Genomic DNA, 22323 nt, shown 5'->3' with positions numbered 1-22323 from the left:
CCTGCCCACTCCAGAGCCTGTCATGCTTCAGACAAACACCTGTATCCAGGTTTATGCAACTCTGCTCCAGTCCCAGCATCATCCTGTTTTGATAAATGTGTTACTGTGTGAAAGCCCTGTGGATTATTCTCACACACAACACAACACAACGCTCTGCTCCTTAGACCCTGGTTTCTGAGTGGTGTTTATGTGACCATCATGTGCTTTCACACAGAATATGCTTATTCAGTAGCAGGTTATGTGTAGGGTTGGGCTGGAGGTTAAGAAGAAGGAGGCAGATAGCAGTTCTAGAAAGGTAAGTGGAAGTAAGCTGAGATTGCCAGCTGTCCTGACTGACAGAGTAGTGTGCAGTGTGAATCAGCGTGCTGGATACCTGGGAATGCAACTTACCATAGCTGTGGCTTCCTGCTCAAGAAGGGAGACTTCATTTGGTACCCACCTGGTCCTGAGAACTTGTATCTTTTATTACTCATCTTCTGTAAGAGTTTTACTCTTGATGCATAGATAGCATATACAAGAGAAAAAAAAAATACACTGGTGTGCCAAAAGGGAAAAGATCCTGTGTAATTTATAAAGCAAACATGACAAAAGAGCATTGAACTTCTGATTTTAATTATTTTATTAATATTATAATATTTAAGTGCTAAATAATTCCAGTTACAACTTGCAGAATATGCAGAAATACGTAATACATCTATACTTTTCTTTTTGTGTCAATGACTTGAATGGCAAAGGTAGGGAAATCAGCTTTTTGATGAAGGATGAATATAGTTTAAAAGTAGGTATAAAAGTCATAGAACTATTATTAACAGTAAATTTGTATGAAAATAAATCAAGTTGGTGCTTAAGGGAAGGACTGAAACTCAGTTTGAATTTATATTTCTATGTATTTTGTCTTCTAGGTCTGGCATGATACTACATAATTCCAAATGATACCTAGTCAGTCATGGTAAGTTTCCATTGTTTCATCCAAAAAAAGGTTTTATAATTATTGACCATTCTACGAAGATTTCTGCTGGGTCAGTGAAGTTTGATCCAAATGCATCCACATGTTTAGCTGTATCTTTCCCACTGGGTACACAGAGTATAAGAGAAAAGGAAAATATTTTCCAACTAATTTGAATGTTGCATGAGTCAGTCTTGCAACAGCAGAAAACTGCTACAGGCACATTCCTGATGCTTTTGCCATCTTCTGTAAAATGCCTCAGTCACTCTTGCATCTTCCTAGCCTTCTGCCACTTTGTCAAGCACAAACAGAGGGGCAAGAATTCTGTTCCGGTTTGTTTCCACGATGCAGCCATTTAGCACCATTTCATCCAAAATGATGTGCACTCTGTCCAAATTAAACATGATCTAGAAACATTTCAAGTTAAGTGTATTTTGAACAATGTGAAGATAATTCAGAAAAAAATCTTAAGCTCCTAAGTCTTCAATAAAAATTAACAAAAATCAGTATTTCTTAATTTATTCTAGTTTATTTACCATTATTTTAACAAAGCTAGGGAAAGAGTTCGACTGACAATTTTTTCTGATCACAGAGTGGTCAGAATTTGAGAAGTTGAAGCCCCAGCAGTATCCTGTCCTGGAATATAGCACTAGTACACAGTGGCAAAAACCAGGTCAACTTACACTTAGATGTAGGTGGTTAATTTTACTGTCTGCCTGAGGCACCATGTATTGTCTGGATATGAAATGTTATCAAAGGGTCACAACTTTTTATGTGAAGATGCGAAAACTCTGCATTCCTCCAAGGAAAGTAATTAGCAAGTTCTTAAACACTAGATTCTCAAAATTTCCTTGCCCTGAATAACAGTATTTGATCTGCTTGGACGTACCTTAATAGGAGTATGCTGATACATAAAGTTGAATCATTGATCTAGCAGTAAATCTCATAAAAAGAGGACAAGTAAATAAATAAGCACATCTGTCCATAAGCACATCTGTCTTTCCTTAACGTTATGTAACAGCATCTGTCTCAAAAAACAACGATCACAGGCCTTGTAGGGGTATGAAGTGGTGGGCAGTCATGACACACGAGTGTAGACATGCAGACATGAGTGTCCAGCACATCCACTGAACAACTGCCAAGGGTTATGCTGTGAAAAAAACGCTTGGATGTTGCCATTTATCACCACAACCTGAAATGGAAACGGGCACAGCAAAGCAGCCTGCTGGGTGCATCTGTTATGCTTCACTGACATACATACACAGAGCATGAATAACCCTTTATCTGCCTTGCTCTCCACCTGTTGCTGCTCTTTACATGTGTTCTATGCTGAGCACAACAGGTCTGTGTTGCCTTCCTTTTGTACCTCCTAAATCTTGCCCATGTATTGAGGACTGCTGCAGTGGAGCTAGCAAGACTTCATACAGTAACTGCTAAATACATCTCTCAATACTTTTCCCACCACTCTGATGAGTCTCTTGAGTGCCTTCTCTCCCACTCTACTATTTATGACACTGTGAATTGAACTCAGGAAGACAGCCTGGTTTTGTTCTAGTGTTTGTATTTATTGTTAAGCGGACTTCCCTGCTAATCAGTGGAGTTGCAAGAATCACGTTTTTGGAGTCATCAAGAGTTTCCTCTGCTCTCTGTGATAAATATCAGTCTTATTTTTTAACACAACTCAGGCATTGAAGGAGACTGCTCTGTCTCCTGACTGCCAGTGGATCTGACTTTGGCAGTCAGCCGTACTGCTCTGCCGAAGAGCTGCAGCAGTGTGAGTACTGAACTGCAAATGACAACAGCTCCGGAGCCAGGTATCTATGTATTTGTTCCTCCTTGCTGTGAATGCTCTCGGCTGAACTTGGTGCTACTGTGTGTTTGTGCAGAAGGGGAAGCAATTGTAACCCTGCTCCAGCAGAAATGTTCTGCTTGACCAAGAGCACAGCATGTCTAGGTATGTGTAGTAGTACAGTTCAGGTCCCCAAATAACTTTTCCACTAGTTCCTGCTAGGTGAGAAACTATAGCTGTCAACAGGGTCTTGGGGATGGCCATGGTTCATCGGACAGCTTCTAATCTGCTGACTTAAACTTAACTACCTAATTTAATTCCAAACTAATTTTTAAATACCAGACTTCTTCCTGAATCAGACCATAGGCCTGCATTGTTTATAAAAATTGTGCCTTTTGATACCAAGGAGCAGTGCTGTCCTTCCAACTTCAAACAGTCACCATTTCTGTGGTACCGGAGACACACGTGGTAGCTTTACTTGAAGTAAAGCTTTTGGCAGTTTAAAGATTGAAGCCAAATTTCTGCTGTGATAAACTTATTGAGTAAACCAGTCTTTACAGAAATATTTCAATCTGAGAAGTTAGCATTTCTTTATTACAGAAATGTGAGAATTTTTAGAAAGACAGCTGTTTTGCTGCTTAGTTGACCTCTGGCACTGCTCTGCACTGGGCTACAGGATCTGTTAAGGAAATTAGATAACATTCCATTCAGGTTTCAGCAAGTGAGAAAGCCAACTCCTCCTGGCTTTTGATTTTTACACTCTACCACTGATTCATACTGCCCCAGTTCCCATGGCAGAGCCCAGACCTTCCTCTAACAGTTCCAAAAACCTAAAACCCTGACAACTTAATCAACCAGGATCAGTGACGATGCAGTGATCTGCCACCCCGATCTTATTTTTCTGCATCATCCTCTTTAAGAAAACATTTAAATCACATTTTTAATCACATTTTGTCAACACTTTATTTGCCTGCTGTATTTCCAGAAGAGCCAATACCATGTCAAAGGAAAACTGTACCCACGCAAAGAATCTTGGAGCTGTTCCACTCAGACTGAAAGTATGAGATGTCTATTTCCCTGCAGGCCATTCCAGGTTATTTCCAAATGGGCTTACTCCATTGCAGTGAAGTGGCATGACTTCTGTCCATCTCTGATATGGTAATCTCAGTCATCATTCCAAAAATAGTAATTTCATCTGCAGTTTGAATGGGGATACTAATACCATTCTGGAAAGTTCTGTCAACTTGATTTTGGAAGGTTCCAAAGCATTCTTTAACTCTACCCCCAACCTAACATTCCACCTCCCTTCACCACAGTGTTCTTGGCAAATAATTGGATTGCACAGGGAGCAACTCTGTGTCTTTTCCCCTTCCTCTAAGTTTCACCTATGCTTTATGGTTGCATCTTGCCCAACACAGCTCAACCATTCGTGTCTGCATGCCCTGCCCAGGGAGGGATATGTATTTGATCCTTAGCAAGGCTCATCCTCCCCACCTGTTACTTGTTTGGCATGTGACCCCAAATTTCAGGGTTTAAAGCCCTGAAGTCATAATCCACACCCAAGTGAAAGCAGCAAAGCAAACCAGTTTGAGCAGCTGGCAACAGGAAAAAGCTGTATTTGGTGTTTGCACTGCCATGTGCTCCACCCAGAGCTGTCATTTAAGGTCCTGCTTCCAGTAAGAATCCTGGGCTGCTCACAAAAAGAGCACTAAGGACTTTGACTAGATCCAGGCAGAGGATAACAGGACTTTTAAAAACAAGAATGCAGAGGAAAACATGTTAATCTCTGCATGCCAGCCTGGGCAAAGGTGAGCCCCCCCACCCCGCCAGCTTTGGCTTCCCAATTTCTGGCAATGCTGCAGCAAGCTGCACACCGAGCAGTAGAAGTAAATGGTACCTACACAACTGGCCTTTTAAACGTTACACTGGCTTTTGGTAACTTAAAGAGCTCCCCTTCTTAAAGCACTTTAATGGTACTTAAACTACATTAATGGTACTTTCTACTATCCCTTTTATGGCAAATGCATACTAAGAGGAAGTACATGTGACACAAGTATTGTGTATATAGAAGTTGAGTAGGGAAAAGGGGAAGGAAAGAAGAGGAAAAGGCACAGTTAGGACTTGCATGTAATAAATAACTTCTTCCTATGGAGGCATTGTAAGAGATCTCAGGGTTTTCCAGGCAAGTAATTGAAGGGTGTGTCCAGACTTAAGAGATGAGGAAGTGCACCTTGTGATCACAGACCACACCCAGGAGCACAAAGCTTTGTAGATTACAGGTACATACGGGGCAGATGGTTTGCTACTGAATACACAGCACTATAAACCCTTGATTTCCATAGTGTACAATCATCTTCAACTAGAGATTAGTTGGAGTTGCTTCTTTATTTAGTCTAGACTCACACATTCTGACTTATCTTTGCCAATGTTCACTTTCAATAACTTTTAGCCTATCTAAGGGCAGGCACGTTTAAGGCACTGAAACCCATGAAATGCTTTTCTTGACCATTTCTTCCTCAAATGACTAGCTGATATTAAACAGGAGACAAAGGTGCCTTCAAGTTCTGTGAAATTCTAGAACAACTAAGCTAATTTTAAGCTAGTCTTACAGGTTTCTGTTTTACCCACTTATGTTACAGTGCAAACTGAAGTGCATCCTTATAAATTCAGAGAATAAATTCATAATTCAATTTTCTTACTCCTTAAATGCAGTGTTATCCCACAGAGAACTGAAGAATAGTTGATCCACATGAAGTATATCCCTGTATCAAAGCTTCTTATCTATCCTGGAAGGAGCAGCAGCAGCTAGTTGCAATGGAATATAATGGCTTTTCTGGATCAAGACAACATTCTTCAGATGCTTAGTCCCAGAGCACTCTGTCACCCCCTCCCACAAGGGGAGCATAAGTATCTGTTTCTCTAGAAGTTAATAATGTGTCTTCAACTGCTTTTCAGGCAATAGAAAAGTTACCTTTAGTAATTTTAGAAACCGTCATACTTACCAGTGTTTTGTTCCTTATAAAGCTGCTGTCCTAACTCGTGTTTTTATAGTCTCTTTTGTCCTCATCATAGCAAGAAGTAGTTCCTACACCATCCAAGCTGGAGTTTTAGTGCTACAGAGAACCCCTCCCACTTATTTTATAGACAAGTGAGGCTTATCCAGTGCTATTAACACATTAGGGCACAACACCCCGAGGACAATTTCAGTACTTGTTCTTTCAGCTGGCCCAACAACACTACTTACTGGTATTTTAAAAACAATCCAATGTCATTCCAGCCTAGGTACTTGTAAGTGTGCAACTGACTCTCCAAATGAAAATGGACATCATAATGGCTAAGTGGTTCACAATTCACACATGAAAGCTTCTATAAAAAGCTGGCTGTTCTCAAGCACTTAGTCAATAGGTAATCTGTGTTCATTTTTGGAGAATATATGAGACAACTGCCATTGTTCATGCATTGTTTAGCATCATACCTATCTATGTCATACATACCAACATGATGTACAAATCCTGTTGGGAAGGATTAAGATCATACCCAGTCCCTGCCTTGTGCCCAAGGCACCCTTCCTGACATCTGACTCCAGCCAGACCATGACATGAGCTACAGTGTGGATGCCCTGGATGAATTCAGGTGTGGACCTAAATGAAAGCTGGAGTTCTGCCTCTGCTGGAGCTGCATTGCCAGGAATACTGGGGTAATGCACTATGTCTGGGAGCTGCAAGAACCAGTGCATGTGATGCAGGCTTGGTGTGGGTTCCAGGGACATCTCAGTTGTGTGATAGGCTCAGCCTTTGGCTTTAACTGGGCTTTGCTCTGTGCATGGCTGAATAGCCTTAGTAATTATGGTCTATTTTAAATGGGTTTTGAGTTCATGCAATTTCCTTCTATTTTGTTCATGTTAGTAAACACTACTAGCTATATAAAATAGCCACTATCACATTTAAAATAAACTTCCTATGGATCTGTACACAAAAATAATAGCAGAGGGTCAGGAAATTACGAGTCTCCTGCAAGATACTCTGCAAACAAAGATTCTGTAAATACTATTTGGTGTTCACTGTTGCAGACCTTTTCCATCAGATATTTTGCAAGCTAACTGCACTGAGCATGGGAGTTAGTGTGAGACCACTTGGCAAAGGCAAGGGTTTAATCGCAGGTGAGGATTATTTTCTTTCACATTATGAAAGGTTGATGGTTTATTTCTTGCACTGCAATAATAGCTCCAGGCACTTGCCTGAATTGTTCTTCTGGGTCAGCTATTCAAGCTGTTGTCAAAAATAAATACAGTCCTGAACAATCCCCTTCCTCTTAGTTACACCTCTGCTTTACATTTAATAAGGGAGGGTATTTCATTTTGACTATTTTAGGTAGCCTTCCAACTTAAGAATTAAGCTCTTCCTAAATGTGAGAATTATTTTGTACATATGTAGAAGTAAAATGTTTTATTGTAAAGTTGTTCCTGAAATGTATATCAAAAAAGTGCACTTCTGAATGCTAAAGCTACATACTTCATGCACATGTCATATGTGTTAAGGAGAGATGTATCAGACACGAGCTTTTCCAGTATTTTTTCTACTATGACCAAGTAAGTTAGAAATGCACACTCCTAAATATTTATATTAATACCATCAAGCAGATGAGACCCATGTAGATGAATTTCTGCAGGAATCATTCAGACATGGTATTGCACCCATTTCCAACATTAGTGTTGGCATATAATACAACAACTTCTGCAAACAGCACAGACTAAGGACAGGATGCCATCCACAGGGATTTGGGCTGCCAGCACAGGAAGGACATGGAGCTGATGGAGAGACTCCAGAGGAGGGGCACCAAGATGATTAGAAGGGTGGAGCATCTCTCCTATGAGGAAAGACAGAGAATTTGGATTATTCAGCCTAGAAATTAGATGATTTAGGAGTGACTTAACTGGGGCCTTCCAGTACCTAAAGAGGAGCCTTACAAGAAAGCTGGAGATTGATGGACAAGGGGGAAGTGGCTCCAAACTGAAAGAGACCAGATGTAGATTAGATATTAGGAAAAAATTCTTTACCATGAAGGTGGTGAGGGACTGCCCCAAGTTTCCCAGAGAAGTTCCAGATGTCTCATCCCTGGAGGTGTTCAAGACCCAGGGTGGATGGAGCTCTGAGCAACCTCGTCTAGTGCAAGGTGTCCCTTTCTATGGCAAAGGGGTTGGAACTAGATGACCTTTCAAGTCTCTTCCAGCCCAAACTATGCCATGATATGCAGCAGCCTTTCTCAGCTATTAAATGGACTAGTGGGAGTAGCTCAAGGTGTAGAGCTCTTGGTAGGAAATTGCTTAACAGACAGCAGAATTCAGAATAGTCAGTATACCAAATGACTCAGATAATCAGGCAATTGCATGCTCAAATTACACTACCTGGAAACATAGGGACCTCTTTTTATGTGTAATTACTAAATAGGCCAGGTCAGTCTCTAATTTGGCAAAGCTCATATACATGAACACACAGTTCAGGATTAGAATTAAGTGAATACAAAAATTGTATTTCTGTAATTGCTCACACACCTTAAGTGTTGTCCCTTCACCACTTCACATTGGAGTGTCATTATTGCTCTTTCATAGTATCAGTGAATTTAATCAGTGTTTTACCAACACCACAGCATTTCCTAAATTTCAGGAAGGAAACATGGACAGTATGTGTGAGTGTATGTACATATATATATATATGTATATATAGTCAGTAAATGAGGCAGAGTTACAACATGCAGCAAGCTTTAAAATATTTTCAAAAGTGAAATGAATTATTTCCAGTTGTTTTTTGTTTTGTTTTTTCCTTTTTCAGTAAAGAAGTAAGAACAAGAAAAATTACAGACTTTTTCTATGTGCTTCATAAATGGTAATTCATAAATAAACTAAATTACTTGACAGTACTTGATTGCAAGATGGCAACTGTATTTCAGGTGTGTAACTGAAACTCTTTGTACCAGCAGACCTGCATTTAACCAACAACAAATATAAGCATAAGAACTGCTGGAATAGAGTCAACACACAGTGGAATTGGAAGAACTGAGAAGGACGACTGTGCTGGTTCTCCTGGTTCAATTCTCCTGGTTAAATTTTTCCAGTACTGTGTTTTATTTACTTGCTATTTATATTTAATTGTTCAGGACCGTATTTTAGTATTTGTATTTGGGTGAGTTTTAAATAATTTTTTAATTATTACCCTGCAAAACATATGCATGAAAATACAGCAGTGTAAGGGGAGAAGTGGGAAAAGTTAACACCTGGTTTCTTAAATATTCTCCTCCCACCTTTTTCCCTCCTTCCAAAGATACAGAAAGTGAAACTCACTTCTTCCTTTCATGAAGTAAGATCAAACTGCAAACATAATCTTACAAGTAGTGCTGCTATTTGGCTCAAGACACAGCTGTGACAGTTGTTATTACAGTAATTTCAATATCTATTTTATTGTAACTCAAAGTGAAACCTTAAACTACTTAAGCCTGAAAGTTCCCCATGAATTTAACTTTTCATGTATTTAGTTCTCTCAAAGCAAGCTATGTGTCTTACTTTAAATGGAACCAGGCTTATCTTAATGATGGAGGATTTCAAAAGGTGAGCCACGTGAACATCAGCTACGCTTTCAGAAAGGTGCCAAAATAGTGCTACTTACTCCAAGTACAAAACTAGTGAACATCTCCACTGGCTTGAGTGACAGTCAGTGCTATGAACTGGAACATACACCAAAAAGTGACAACAAATGGATTTCTGATACTGAAAAGGATACATCTAATTCACTCTGCAAGGAAAAAAGATAGACAGCCATTAGTTAGTTTGATCTCTTATCTCAGATGATCTCATCTCATGATCATTAAGCATAACACATCCCTTCACAGGCTAAAAAAAGTCTTCAAAATAACGATATGAAATTTTATAGAGTGATTCACATTTCTGTTCTGGACTGGACAATGTCATGCTCTTTCCTGCAACACTGCTTTGCTTTACATGTGTTATCTGTCTCTGTAATCAAAGCTAATGTTTTACTTTAAAAAACTCACTGAGGTCACCTACAAGTAACAATTAGAATATGGGCAGTGCCATCTGAGTGAGTGGGTGGAAAACCAGCAGCTCTAATCATGGCAGTTCCAGCCCTATATTCTCTCTTCCTCCTCCTGCAAAACCAGGACATTAATGCCAAGTTTACACAGTTAAAGTTGTTGCTGCAGATCATTTCAACAGCAAAATCTAGATCCATATACCCATGGCTGTGGTAGTGGCTGCATATATTAGGAAAGGCAAGGCAACTCCAAGCTTTGGACCCTTAGCACTTCTAAGTATTCTCCAGCCCCAGCAGCACAATTCTTCATATAGTCATCATTTCCCTTCTATTTTTGGATTTACCCCAAGCAGTATTACTCATTTAACCAAAATGTGTGAGTTAGAAGCTCTCGTGGTCTCTCTGCAGTCAGCAGAAGAGACGGGGATCTTCACCAGTTGACTCGGCACACTTGAGGCATGACTCACTTTCTCGAGATACTCATCGGTCTCCACTGCCAGTAAAGGGAGCTCAGGATGACCAAATTTCTAACTTAGGTGCCTCAGTTAAATAGCTAAACTTAGAAAGAAATAATCCCAGCCTTACCATTTAAGATCTTACTGAGTTGGGTGGAGATTCTCCAGTCTCTACTAAAAGAGGGAATCTTTACCTGCTGCCTAGAGAAATTCAGTTTGATAATGTGGTTTTCATTCATGGTCTAAACCTGGATTTAAGGCAGAGTAAAGATGGTAAGGTTTTACTGATAAAATTGCTACTACTTCTGTGGTCTAAAGATGATCTAAACTGGACTAGTAGTTCTAGTCTACAGGCCTCTGCTGAGTGACTCTGCCATTCTTCAATTAGAAGTTTTTAATGCATCATAGAAACTGCATTTCAAGGGCCAGATCAGTTTAAGTTTTCTCAGCATTAAAACATAGCTGGAGACATTGGAATTCTGACCAGTATGCAGAATTTTTCTTGGGTAGCCATATAAAAGTGAAGGGGACTCAGAACTACATCTCACAAGCAACTTTGAAAGCTTTCCCCCTAATTCCATTAATGTTTGTTCTCATATCTGAATTCAAGCTCTGTAAACTCCATTAGATAAAAATAGAGTACGTGAGAATGTTTAAAGCTCTCAAGTCTAAAAATAATAGATGACAAAATGTCCTTCTAGAGTGGGAAACATGTTCTCTCCTTTCCCAGAGGTCTGCCTCCATTGCCACCATCATAATTTGGGATTCTGCTAAAATTCTGCAAATCCTAAACAGTAATCTGTAAAAGTACAGATTTACACTTTCTTGCTCTGTGGTTACTGCCAGAACCTCAGCTAGAATTACAGCCCTTGTCTTAGTGCTCTGCCATTTATTGTGTTGTATGATATTAAAACCAGAACCATCAAATGGCATGAGATTTCTTTTAGCATCCTCCTTTTAAGTTCGTCTGTCTCAAACCCAAACTGCTATGGAAAATAAAAAAAAAAACCCAAACCCTCTGGTATGATGAACTCAGCAAATTTCTAACAGCTATCAGTGGTTGCGTTATATGTGTGGTCGAAGGATTATATATATACTACATTTATCTGTATAAGAACTACACCTATTTTTGCTCTGCTTTAATTGAATAAAATTTGAGAGGTGGTTGGCAACTATTAGCTCAATCAGACAAATAAGATGTGACTAAATTTTATTGTGCATTCCTGTGCTGCTGAGATCTAATCCCATTCCTGGTTATCACTGCTTAGTTTGGGACTATAGTCAGCAATTTTAAGAGAAATTCTGAGCTCAGTGCAGTCAGAGAATGATATACTTAGCAGGAGTTTCCCTGGGCTGGTGCGACGTCAGTTGAGATAACAGCCTAAAAGATTTGCCAGGCATCTGAACAGTGAAGGGCGCAGAGGACTTTTTCAAGCATGTCCTTGAATTCACAGAGGGAGCTCTGCCATGCCTGCTATGGTCTAGAACTGGGAAAGCAGTTCTAGACCCTGCATGCTTATATCTTGTATGTACAGTTACCAGTGTAGTACCCTCAAGTACATGGATTACAGAGGAAACTATCCAGTCCTCTTTTCCGAGAGGGATATCCAACACATTTCAGCAGAGGTTAACTGAAACTGTGCCAAAGTATGATTACAGTCAAATTTTTTTTTTGTAACAAGATTATTACAAACCCTATATTAAACAGCAAATATTCTAACCAGAATTACAGTGCTGCATTTTCAAACTTTGTAAAAACAAGCAAGCAAAAAAATCTCACCACCAAAAGGAACAGTGCAATTTTAAATGGAGCCATGTGTGATGTTGAATCCTTAACAAAATTACTATCTCTATAATTGTTGTTTTATCAGATATCCACTGTTGCCTGACAACAATATGGAGAGTACAAGTACAGGCTGGTTTTTGAGGTTTCTTTTGCTCCATTCCTCTGATCTTGTTCAGTGAGAGTGATGTCAGTTCCCTGCTTCATGCTTGCACAATCTTAATCATGAATGAAGTTCATTTGGGGAATGTAATGCTGTAAAGTGCATAAGAACTGCAAAGTAAACCCTCTTTGTTTCTTTAAAACATATAAAATGCCCATGGCTAATTTAAGAGCATATGACTCAAAGAAACCCCATAAAACCCATAAACCCATGCTTTTCTAACAAAAATATTTCTGGTATTCCTTGTCTGATAATTTATAACCCATGTATACTTTTACTTCTCTGAAAAATCAGATCATACTGCCTTTCCCTGCAGTGACAATATTTATCAAAATTCTAAAATAATAAGTATTTTTCTCCTCTGATTTATTCTCTGAAATTACACTTCTACCAAAGTTTTGAAAGAGAAAAAATGTTTCATAACAGATTCAGTGTCTCACTCACCACTCTGCTGAAGTATTTGTCCAAAACTTCCACAAAATTATGAATTAATTCATATACTGCCATCTCATTCTGAAATTAAAACCAACTGAATATTAAATAAAGATCTAGAAAATGTAATAGTATTCTTTGTGTTAATTCAGTTTGTGGTGAATGAAAAGCCACTAGACAATAGAGTAAGCCCTCTGCTCAGGCCATGTAGTCACGCAGCTGAGGTGCTGAGAGCTGGGCAATGCTCAGGGCAGAAGCTCTGGGCTGGCCACACAGAGCAGCTCTAACAGCCAATGGATCCTCTCACCTGGGCTGCTGCCATCCCACTGCAGCCCTTGTCCCACCCCCTCCCAGCTCAGCTCCGTGGACACGCACAGCTAACTAGGTTAAGCTTACCCATGCTGCAGTCACACCAGCCAGCTGCAGCACAGAGCCAGCCTCTGCTGGGCGATTTCTGTAGCCAAGCCAAAATAATTTGTCCCAAATTGCCTGCCATGGTAACCCTGACTTGAAGGTACTGTGGTAGGCAGCAGCTACCTTCCACAGCACCCTGTTATCATCTCCAATAGTAAGTGCTGAATTAATTTCTGAGAGCCAGTTATCAACACAAACACTAAGGCCTCCCAGGTGCAATCTGAACATATGAAATAACAGTACTTGTAACAGAACTTGTCATCTTTCAGATACCTTTCTCTTTTTTTTCCCTTTTTGAAAAGAAAAATAAATTGGCATCTTTATAGCTGACCGTATAGGAAATTTTTCTTTGGCCAAGGACATTAAAAACAGAGAGAAGTCATCACAGATGAGACAGCTGACCTGCCTTACATGCTAACATTTGTTGAGAAACTCAAACTCCACCTCACATAAATTACTGCAGAATCAGTACAAGGCTCAGGAAGACTATCTCATGGTAACAGTTCATTCTACTGCTGAAGACCAAAGTCAAACATAGCACACTCGCTTTTATATCTCTCTTACTTCACAGAAATAAAAAATTTTTGGGGGAGGGGATTTGTTTGTTTGGCTTCAGGTTTGTTTTTTGTTTTTTTTTTTTGGTTTTTTTTTTTTTTTTTTTTTTTTTTTTTTTTTTTTTTTTTTTTTTTTTTTAATTTTACAATGACTCCTTGAAATTCTCTTATTGCTTTTAAAAATTCCACACTGGATGAAGACTTGAGCTCTAGCCTGTGATAATCACTATAAACATTCATTGCAAGAGGGCATGTAATTTCTTACCTCTGTCTGGTCGATGCCAACAACTATGAAGAGGGCTGCATACTGTCGGTACACCAGCTTGAAGTCCTTATACTCAACAAAAGAGCACTAGGCAGAAGCAAAATGAGTCAAATATAGCAGCTGCCATTTCAGCATACAACAGTATAAAGCACATTGTTCAAAGGACCTGAGCTTTCAGGTTTGTAAGACCCACAGTGAACATGGATTTGCCAAGATTCATCAATTTTAACTTGAAAGAAATGCAGTACAGTAACTGTTACACCACACTTTTCATCTACTGGCAGAAAACATGCCACCACTTTTTAAATGGAAAAACTGAAACATGCAGAACTGACTTGTTTGGTGTTATAAAGGCACCCAATACTTTCCCACAATTTTCATTTCCAAGCCCTTTCAAAAAGAGACCTAAAGGTAAATTCCCTATTTTAAAAAAGTATCACCATTTCAATGTAAAAATTAAAAGTATTAGACTTCCAGACCCAGTGGGGAATTAACATCTTTCCCAGCGGGAGGGAGCCAGGAGATGGCGCCGTTTCTCGCCGCTAGAGGAGATGCCGCCGCCTTTTCCCAGCGTCGTTTGCTCGGTGCCCGAAATGGCAGCGGCAGAGCCCGCAGCTCCTGCGCTGGAGCCTGCGCTCGGGAATGCCCTGGCAGGAGCAGCACGAAGACGTTCCTTTCTTTAGCCACTGTCAAAGCTGCGAACTAAGGGACTTATAAGAATTGTTATTTTGATTGAGGTTTCCCAGAATGAAGTATGTGAGGAGTGCTGTGCAAGACACACAATATTAATGAAAAGTAAAGAAGCTGACTTCAGAACAGAAACCAATAAACTTCATTCACAGTCCAAGTCCCACATTTCTCCTCTAATTCAAGTCAATGTGCAAAAGTTTGGTGCTTTTCTTAAAGAACCAACGACTTAATTAAAGAGAGCAATGAAAATCTCAACTTTCATCCAAAAAATTTTTCAACTTCTGTGTTTTCTGACTTTCTTGCAGAACACATAAACACTTCTTTTGAATAAAGATGTCTAATACAGAGGCCTAAAAATTTGTGTTCCAAACTCCCCTGTGCTTTAGATAATGTTTTCATAATTTGGAATCCTCTACCCTGAGTTTAAACTCCGAGCTGTCAGTACTCTGCCTTCTACCTTCTGGCAAAACTGTAATATCTCAGTAAAACCAGTAATAAAAATGAGTTTTTCTTTACTTCTGAGCTTCTTCAAACAAAGAAAAGGAATCTTCATGACAGTGATACACACAACTCCAAAAATCTATGTAAGCTTCAGAAAAACATTTACTCAATACAGAATAACAGTCCAACTGACTGAACCCACAATCTTGAAACTCAATCTTTTGTATCATGAGTACAAATGAGATAATGACCTTCAATAGACACTGATAGATTTCAGAATTACCAAGAGGACAGGTGTGAGATGTGGATGAAATAAAACCTACAAAACCTACCTCATCCTTCGAACGGGAAAGACAATTTTTGATTACTTCAGCTTCCAGCATTGTCCGTTTATTAATTTCCACATGCTCATAATACCTGGACAGTCTTGTTTGACCTTGTTTGTTAACCATAAGAAAAAATTTTATCATTTCTTTTTTGTTGATTTCAGCGGTAGATTTCAATTTTGGGTGCAGGAATCAGGAAAAGTATTTCTGGGAGCAGAAAAAAAAAAAAAAAGTAGTAATACACAGGAATAAAAGCTATCCACCCCAGGTATGCATATATTTATAACTGAGTTTCTTGCCAAAACATACAACATTGAAAAAAAAAAATCTCAAATCTTCTGCACACATCCCATGGAAAAACTCCCTTTTTTCCCCACACAACTATTCACAAACTATCTAATAAATAACAGCTTTCACATGTGAAATTTTCACATTTCAATCAAATTAATTTTTTGATAGGATTTGGGAAACTGGATGAGTAAACTATTACTTCTTCAGAACCATAAATCTACCCACCATTTTCTTCCTGCATGCTAACTGGTTTGCAAACATCAGAAATTTGCCCAATACCAAACCACACTAATACAGTTCCTAAGAGCAAACTTTGCCCATAAGCATTCCCCCACTCTGACTTGTATTTACCAATTACATCCATACCACTGCCATATCAAATTGAATGAAGAGATGACAAAGGGAAATGCATGGGCCACAACATATGATCATTTCTTTAATGCAGAATGAGAGACTCCTAAATATTTGGGTATCAATATATATCTTGAGCTGGACCAGGCACCATTGAAATCCATCTTCTCCTGTCTGATTTCCTACACTGATGCAAAAGGTAAATTCTGCACTTAATGAAAACTAAGTCTGGGTCTTCAACAGCTAAAGAGAAATTGGTTCACATTAATTACTCAAAAGAGCTTTATCTCAATATAAATAAATATTAATCCACCCAACACCACTGAAATATAGCTGTAAAATATAAATACACCACATGCAACGTACAGTGAAAAAGAGCATTAAAAAGAGCACAGCATATGTCAGAATCTGCTTGCTAAACAGTTGACATCTCTGATGTTTTGAAAAGCATGAAAATAGGGTAAGCTGCAGATGTAATTTTTTGAAATAGAAATTCTGGGTTATTTTCTTTAATTCCTGAGAACAATCACTGTAATGTTTACCATCTGACTTTCTATTTGCATCCCAGATTTATTGGCCCAAATAATATTGAGATTTGTGCACTGGAATTACAACAACTACTGCAGAAGTTATTCCTTTTTTTCCAGTTTTGAAGAGTTGGTCCTTACCTGGTGCATCTTAGGTCTCACAGCTTCTGTGACAAAGTTTAAACAGAAAGACCCTATCAGGAATCCACAATCTACATGCAGTGTAGCTCTTTCAGTAAGAACAGTGTATCTTAATGCAGAAAAACAACAGGGGAAAAAATACAAGGCAAGCTCCATAGGTGCTGCATCATATTACTAGCAATTTGTATAAACTGGCTATACACCATCCATGGGTGACAAATCATTCATGAAAGTGAAGCAACAAGTCTCAATGCATTGTGCTGACATTAATTATTGCCTACTTCTGATTCACAGTGGCCACTGTTTTCTGAAAAGCCACCTCTTTTACCATCACTTGGATGTCAAGAAAGTGACCTTTTTTTCTCAGTGTACTGTGGCTTACTCTATCTACCAAGAAGTTTATATTTCCATATGTAATTTCAAATGTATTTTTACTAATTTGATTTGATACTGAGAATTCATTCTTAGCTGATTGACACATAGTTCAGGATCAGTCCTCAAGACAACAGAATCTATTTGGGATCATGACAATCTCAGAGCTTTCTCACCTCTTCCAGGCACGTGGAGCCTCTTGAGGAACACACTCCTGCTGCGTCACTCTGACAGCAGAGTCGTGGATGCTGGTCACTGCTGCTGCCCTGGGCTTCTGAATCAGCACGAGTCTGGCCCTGAGAAAGAATGAACAGGTCATTAAGATAAAAAAAGGACCCAGATAGAAATGTGTGATGGGATTTTCACTGTTGGAGGCAAGTAGACTGACACTGATGACTAAATGGGAGACTACCATCTACAATCTCTGCTGATCTTAGTATATGGCTCTTTTTTTCCCCCACATTCTATTTTGAAGTTAGAGTTGCAGTAAGATGTCTTAATATTTTTAAGCATAAAGTTGAAATACTAAGATGATGTAGTCAGTTTTTGATAAAAACCTTCCAAGAAGGACAAGAACGAACAACTCCTTCCAGCTCAGAATGAAACCCCCTAGCAAGAGCCAACCTCATGACAGAAGGAACCTGAAACTTTAAAGCTGCTTTAGAAGGAGCTGTGGCAGGAAAGAGAAACAATCTAAGAAATGCTGCCCATTGTTTTAAGCAAGCTCAGATACAGGAGACCAACTGAAAAAGACGTCTGTCCATGCTAAACAGATAGTAACAGTGGCATAGACAGCTTTTCTTTTTTTTTATCTGAGTTTTACACTTTGTGTTTGGCACTGCTGAAACAAGAATTAATGGTTCTCTGTTTTGATCCAAGCTATTTTAATAATTTAGTCATAAATGGTACCAAGGGCTTGAGAAAAGGAGGACAGGGAGAACAGTACAACTACCCCAGGAGCACTGACAGAGCTGTTGTGCTTTGAGTTACTGTTAAGCAATACATAACAGCAAAACATATGACAAATTCATGCGTATGATCCTATTGCAGGATTGGCCCTTAATCCTAATTATTCCTTTATTAACCTAATCTTTGTACATGGTTAATCTCTTTCTGATGTTATGACTATTTTATCTGCACATATCCTTAAGAATGGCCTGGATTGTTTTACAGATGAAAATATTAAGACCAGATTGGTTTTTTTAAAGAATCTGCACAAATGCTCTTATCCAGAATAGACTAAAAAAAGAAAAAAACTACTAAGGTTGTAACAGAGGTAGAACCATAGTAGCACTCAAAAGTATTACCTGTAATTCATGAGACAATTATTATTCACAGAATTGGAAAACATAATCAACAACTTTTGAATCTGTAGGAAAGAGGTCCACTCTTTCTGTAGCCATTTCTTATTTTCCCACCAGCCCTAAAGATAGGTTTCAAGACTTTAACCAGAAATTTTGTTCATATAAATGGCAGCACAAGTACACAGTTTTGTGCAGAAAAAGTGGAATAAATTAACAAGTTCAAATAATAACTTTGTAAAAATTTACAAAAAAGTATGCAAGCATAGTTGATTTTGAGAATAATGCTAGTGTTAAAAACATCTTAAGGGATTTCTTTATTTCCTTTAGAACTAAATCTGAAAAAAATCACTTGTAGTAGTAAAAGCATCTGCTTGTACAATGTAGGCAAAAAGGGAAAGGACTGAGTTTTGTTTCTAAAAAACAAAATTTATTTCTTCTCTTTTCGTCTTGGCTTTCAGACACAGAAAACACATTAAAATTAGTTTTGCATATATAGGATGTACAGAAACCAGTGAAGTATCATAAACAAAAAGCATATCTGTGTATGTTGATGGGTAAAGAAACCCCATTCCATCAACTTCTTTGTATTTGAGAAGCTACCTTTTATGATAATAATAAGTACTCTGCTTAAAAAGCCAGCTACCTTTCCTCTGGTACAACTCTGACATGCTTTTCTGAGCATTCTCACGCACATGTCTGCGTGCATCCATGCACACACACACAGATTATGATGCTTTTATGCATGCAGAATCAAATGGTTCAAGGGAATTGGTGACAAGATGCAAGCCTTTCATATCTCTGCCATTATTTTGCTCATTTTAGTAATGAAAAGACATTACTATCTGAAGGCTGTTTGTCAGAAATGAATAGGCTCTCTCATTCCAGGTCACTGGACAACTATCTGCATCACAAATGCGCTTAGGAACCAAAGACTGGAAGAGACCATCGAGATCCTGATGGACTGTCAAGTCCAACTCTCTCCATCCCAGTCAGCCATGCATTAGAAATTTTGTCCAGAACAGCCTATGGTATATGCTTCCTTGCATGTCCTGCATAACCAACCTACAAAACACCTATGGAACTCTATCACGGAATGAAGAGTCCCTATAAACAAAGACCTCAGAAGGCATTGCTTGGGGAAGATGCAACAAGCCTGGAAACTGCAAACTTTCCTTCAAAAGAAAGTACCTTCTGGAGTGACTAAGTAGCACTCTCCTTTACTTCCCTTACAAAATACATCTTCTGTAAGGATAATTTGGCATGCATGCAGATGACATACAGTTTTTCTACTGAGATTTAAATATGAGCTGTAACAGTGTGTTAGCTCTCACCCTCATTAAAGTATCTCTTGCAGATAAGTATCTGTGAGAGAAAATTCATACCGTGATTGGCCTGTGTGACTCACACTGCCAGGCTGACATGGTTCAGGAGCTGCTTCCAGGACATGTCAGCTCTGCAGGCTGCATAACCACATGAGACACCTCGAAGTAACTTGTCCCTGTTTGAGTGACACTCCTTTTCAGATAACAGCTGAGACCTCACAGAGAGGCAAAGCCTGCAATACCTGTTCTGCAGATAAAAAGATCTTAAGTCTCCCAGGAGGCCAACCCAGCTGATTCTACATGCAGTAATATAAAGCATATTTTAAATATAATTTTAATTATTCCTCTGGTATAGATACAGGCACTGAATTTAGTTTGTCACAGATTTCACCAATATTTATACATAATCTGACACATAAATTATAAAAAAAGAAACACAACCTAAGTTTGAATTGTACTTGCAGTACAGCTGCAATTCAAATTAGACGTGTCTCAAACTAAAACCACTCCAGTCAATGTCTACAGATTTAGAAGTATTTTAGTTATTTCAGTCTAAGAAAGGTTTGCAACATTCTAGGGCTCTTAGCTAGAATGTAAGAGATAAAATCTCACAAAAAATAGAAATGGCATGACTACATATTTACAGAACTGCTTCACAAAGAATTAAAAATAAATGTTAAATAGAATTATAGGCAAATTATGTACTTCCCTGTCCAACTCTAAACAAGTTGATTTTCTGGATGTACTTTATGTGTGTATGAAATGTAAAATCATAGAACATTCCGAGTTGGAAGGAACCAACAAAGATCATTGAGTGCAGCTCCTGGCCCTGCACAGGAAGACCCAAGTCACATCCTGTGCCTGAGAGTATTGTCCAGAAGCTTCTTGAACTCCGTCACTCACCCAGCTCAGCGCTGTGACCACTGCCCTGGGGATCCTGTTCTGGTGCCCAGCCACCCTCTGGGTGAAGAACATTTTCCTGATATCCCACCTAAGCCTCCCCTGGCACAGCTTCAGGCCACTCTCGGGTCCCTCAGGTGCTGTCACTGGGCACCAGAGATCAGTGCCTGCCCCTCCTCTTCCCCTCACAAGGAAATCGTTGACTGCACTGAGGTGTCCCCTCAGACTCCTCCAGGCTGAACAGACCAAGTGACCTCAGTTGCTCCCCATATGCCTTCCCTTCCACGACCTTCACCAAATGTAGAACAAAATGGGTTAAACTGGAATGAAAGCATTAATGAAAATTTAAAAATGGCTAAATGATAGAGGCATGAAGCACAAGGAGGTGTAGTAAAAGGAACAAGTATTTTTTGTATTTTTGTTTATTGAGCTTCCCATAGATTTATTGCAGAAATCCATGTAGCAAATGAAGACCGCACACATAATCAGAACCATTGGTCTTCCTACTTTTGTTGTCAGTGGACAAGGCTTTAATAAAACCACATACTATTTTAAATTTACCAGTAAAAGTAATTTTTCCAGTCTAGTTTATTACCGTGCCCATAACAATTCTTCAAAAAGATGAAACAAGTATGTCTGTGTAGCTTTAAAATAAAACACCGTGTTCAATTTCAGGACAGGGATTTTTTTAAAAAGCAACCTTAATTATGTAGGGAAGTCAAGAGAGGAAGGAAAGAATAAAAACGTTTTCCTTTGCTGTTGTCAAAATGCTGGCTGAATATAGTAACGGAATTAAACTGCAATAACTCCTGTATACTCAGGAATGAGGAATGTCCTGAACAACTGCAGCTAAACAAAAGGTTAAACTAGTTATGAGCTAAGTCTCAGTTTTTAATAATGATTTGGTAACTGTCAGTAGACAATAAAAAGAAATCAGCTGAGGTGGAAAGGAGCTGGATTTAGATTGCCTAATCAGTATGGAATCAGGAAGAATGGACAATGACATTTTAGTAGGAAATGATTTAATGGAGAAGAAAGGAAGCACTGGATGAACTAACTGAAGCACCAATACACACCTAAGGAGAGACTGGTAAAGAAAGGAAACACCAGTACTAAGAAAACAGTATTTTTTTCCAGTAATTAACAGAATTCCAGGTTTGTCAAGAATCGACCTTTTTTTAGGAAACTACCCATTCAGTGAATGAGTACAGCATGTAAATTTTTTAAGAGAACCAAAGACCTACCTTACCTAAAATGGGTGACCTATGGATGATTTGAAATTAGATATGACGATAGTTTTTAAGTATTACATTTCAGAGTAGTATTTTGCAATCGAGGCAATTTCACCATATTCAAACTACAGCCTCAAACACTGCATTACTAACACTGATAAAACTCAGCCAGATAAAACAGATCAGTAATTTCTTGCAAAACCATCCTCACGTGGAAGAGTTTTGAACAGCGAACATAGTGCACTCTTCCTCCTCCAGGGGGGAATACATTACACACATCACAACCGAGGTATCACGAAGACGACCAGAAATTAGCCAGCTTCCAGAAACATACCATATATTTAATGTACCTATTCTAAACCACCTCCTTCTAGGGCAAACTCAGCGCACCATTAAACCGCGCAGAGTCTCAGAAGTGTCGGACCCGCGCTGCGCTTTAGGACGCGGGCCCCGGCCTGGCCGCATTCCCGCCGACTCTTCCAGGCGTTCGGCACTCCCGAGTGGCGGGGCGAACCGAGCCTCGCCGCCACTTCCGACAGTCACCCGGGGCACAAGGGAACCGCCCGGCCGGGCCCCGCGCCG

General features: G+C 39.2%; 1 protein-coding gene across 1 annotated transcript; it reads right to left on the bottom strand.

Moving 5' to 3' along the window:
* Nucleotides 1-1214: 1214 nt before the first annotated feature.
* On the bottom strand, nucleotides 1215-22317 carry AP4S1 (adaptor related protein complex 4 subunit sigma 1). The gene is made up of 7 exons (XM_041484092.1): nucleotides 22132-22317; nucleotides 17160-17279; nucleotides 15308-15508; nucleotides 13845-13931; nucleotides 12624-12692; nucleotides 9509-9520; nucleotides 1215-1353 (listed from the first exon to the last, which is right to left on the bottom strand). The coding sequence occupies exons 3-7, from the start codon at nucleotides 15443-15445 to the stop codon at nucleotides 1225-1227; spliced, it is 435 nt and encodes a 144-aa protein (XP_041340026.1). The 5' UTR covers nucleotides 15446-15508; nucleotides 17160-17279; nucleotides 22132-22317; the 3' UTR covers nucleotides 1215-1224.
* Nucleotides 22318-22323: the final 6 nt, after the last annotated feature.

Source organism: Pyrgilauda ruficollis, unplaced genomic scaffold (assembly GCF_017590135.1).
Source record: "Pyrgilauda ruficollis isolate IOZ18807 unplaced genomic scaffold, ASM1759013v1 scaffold63, whole genome shotgun sequence".
NCBI classification, from domain to species: Eukaryota; Metazoa; Chordata; class Aves; order Passeriformes; family Passeridae; genus Pyrgilauda; species Pyrgilauda ruficollis.
This window is presented reverse-complemented; position numbering and strand designations above follow the sequence as displayed.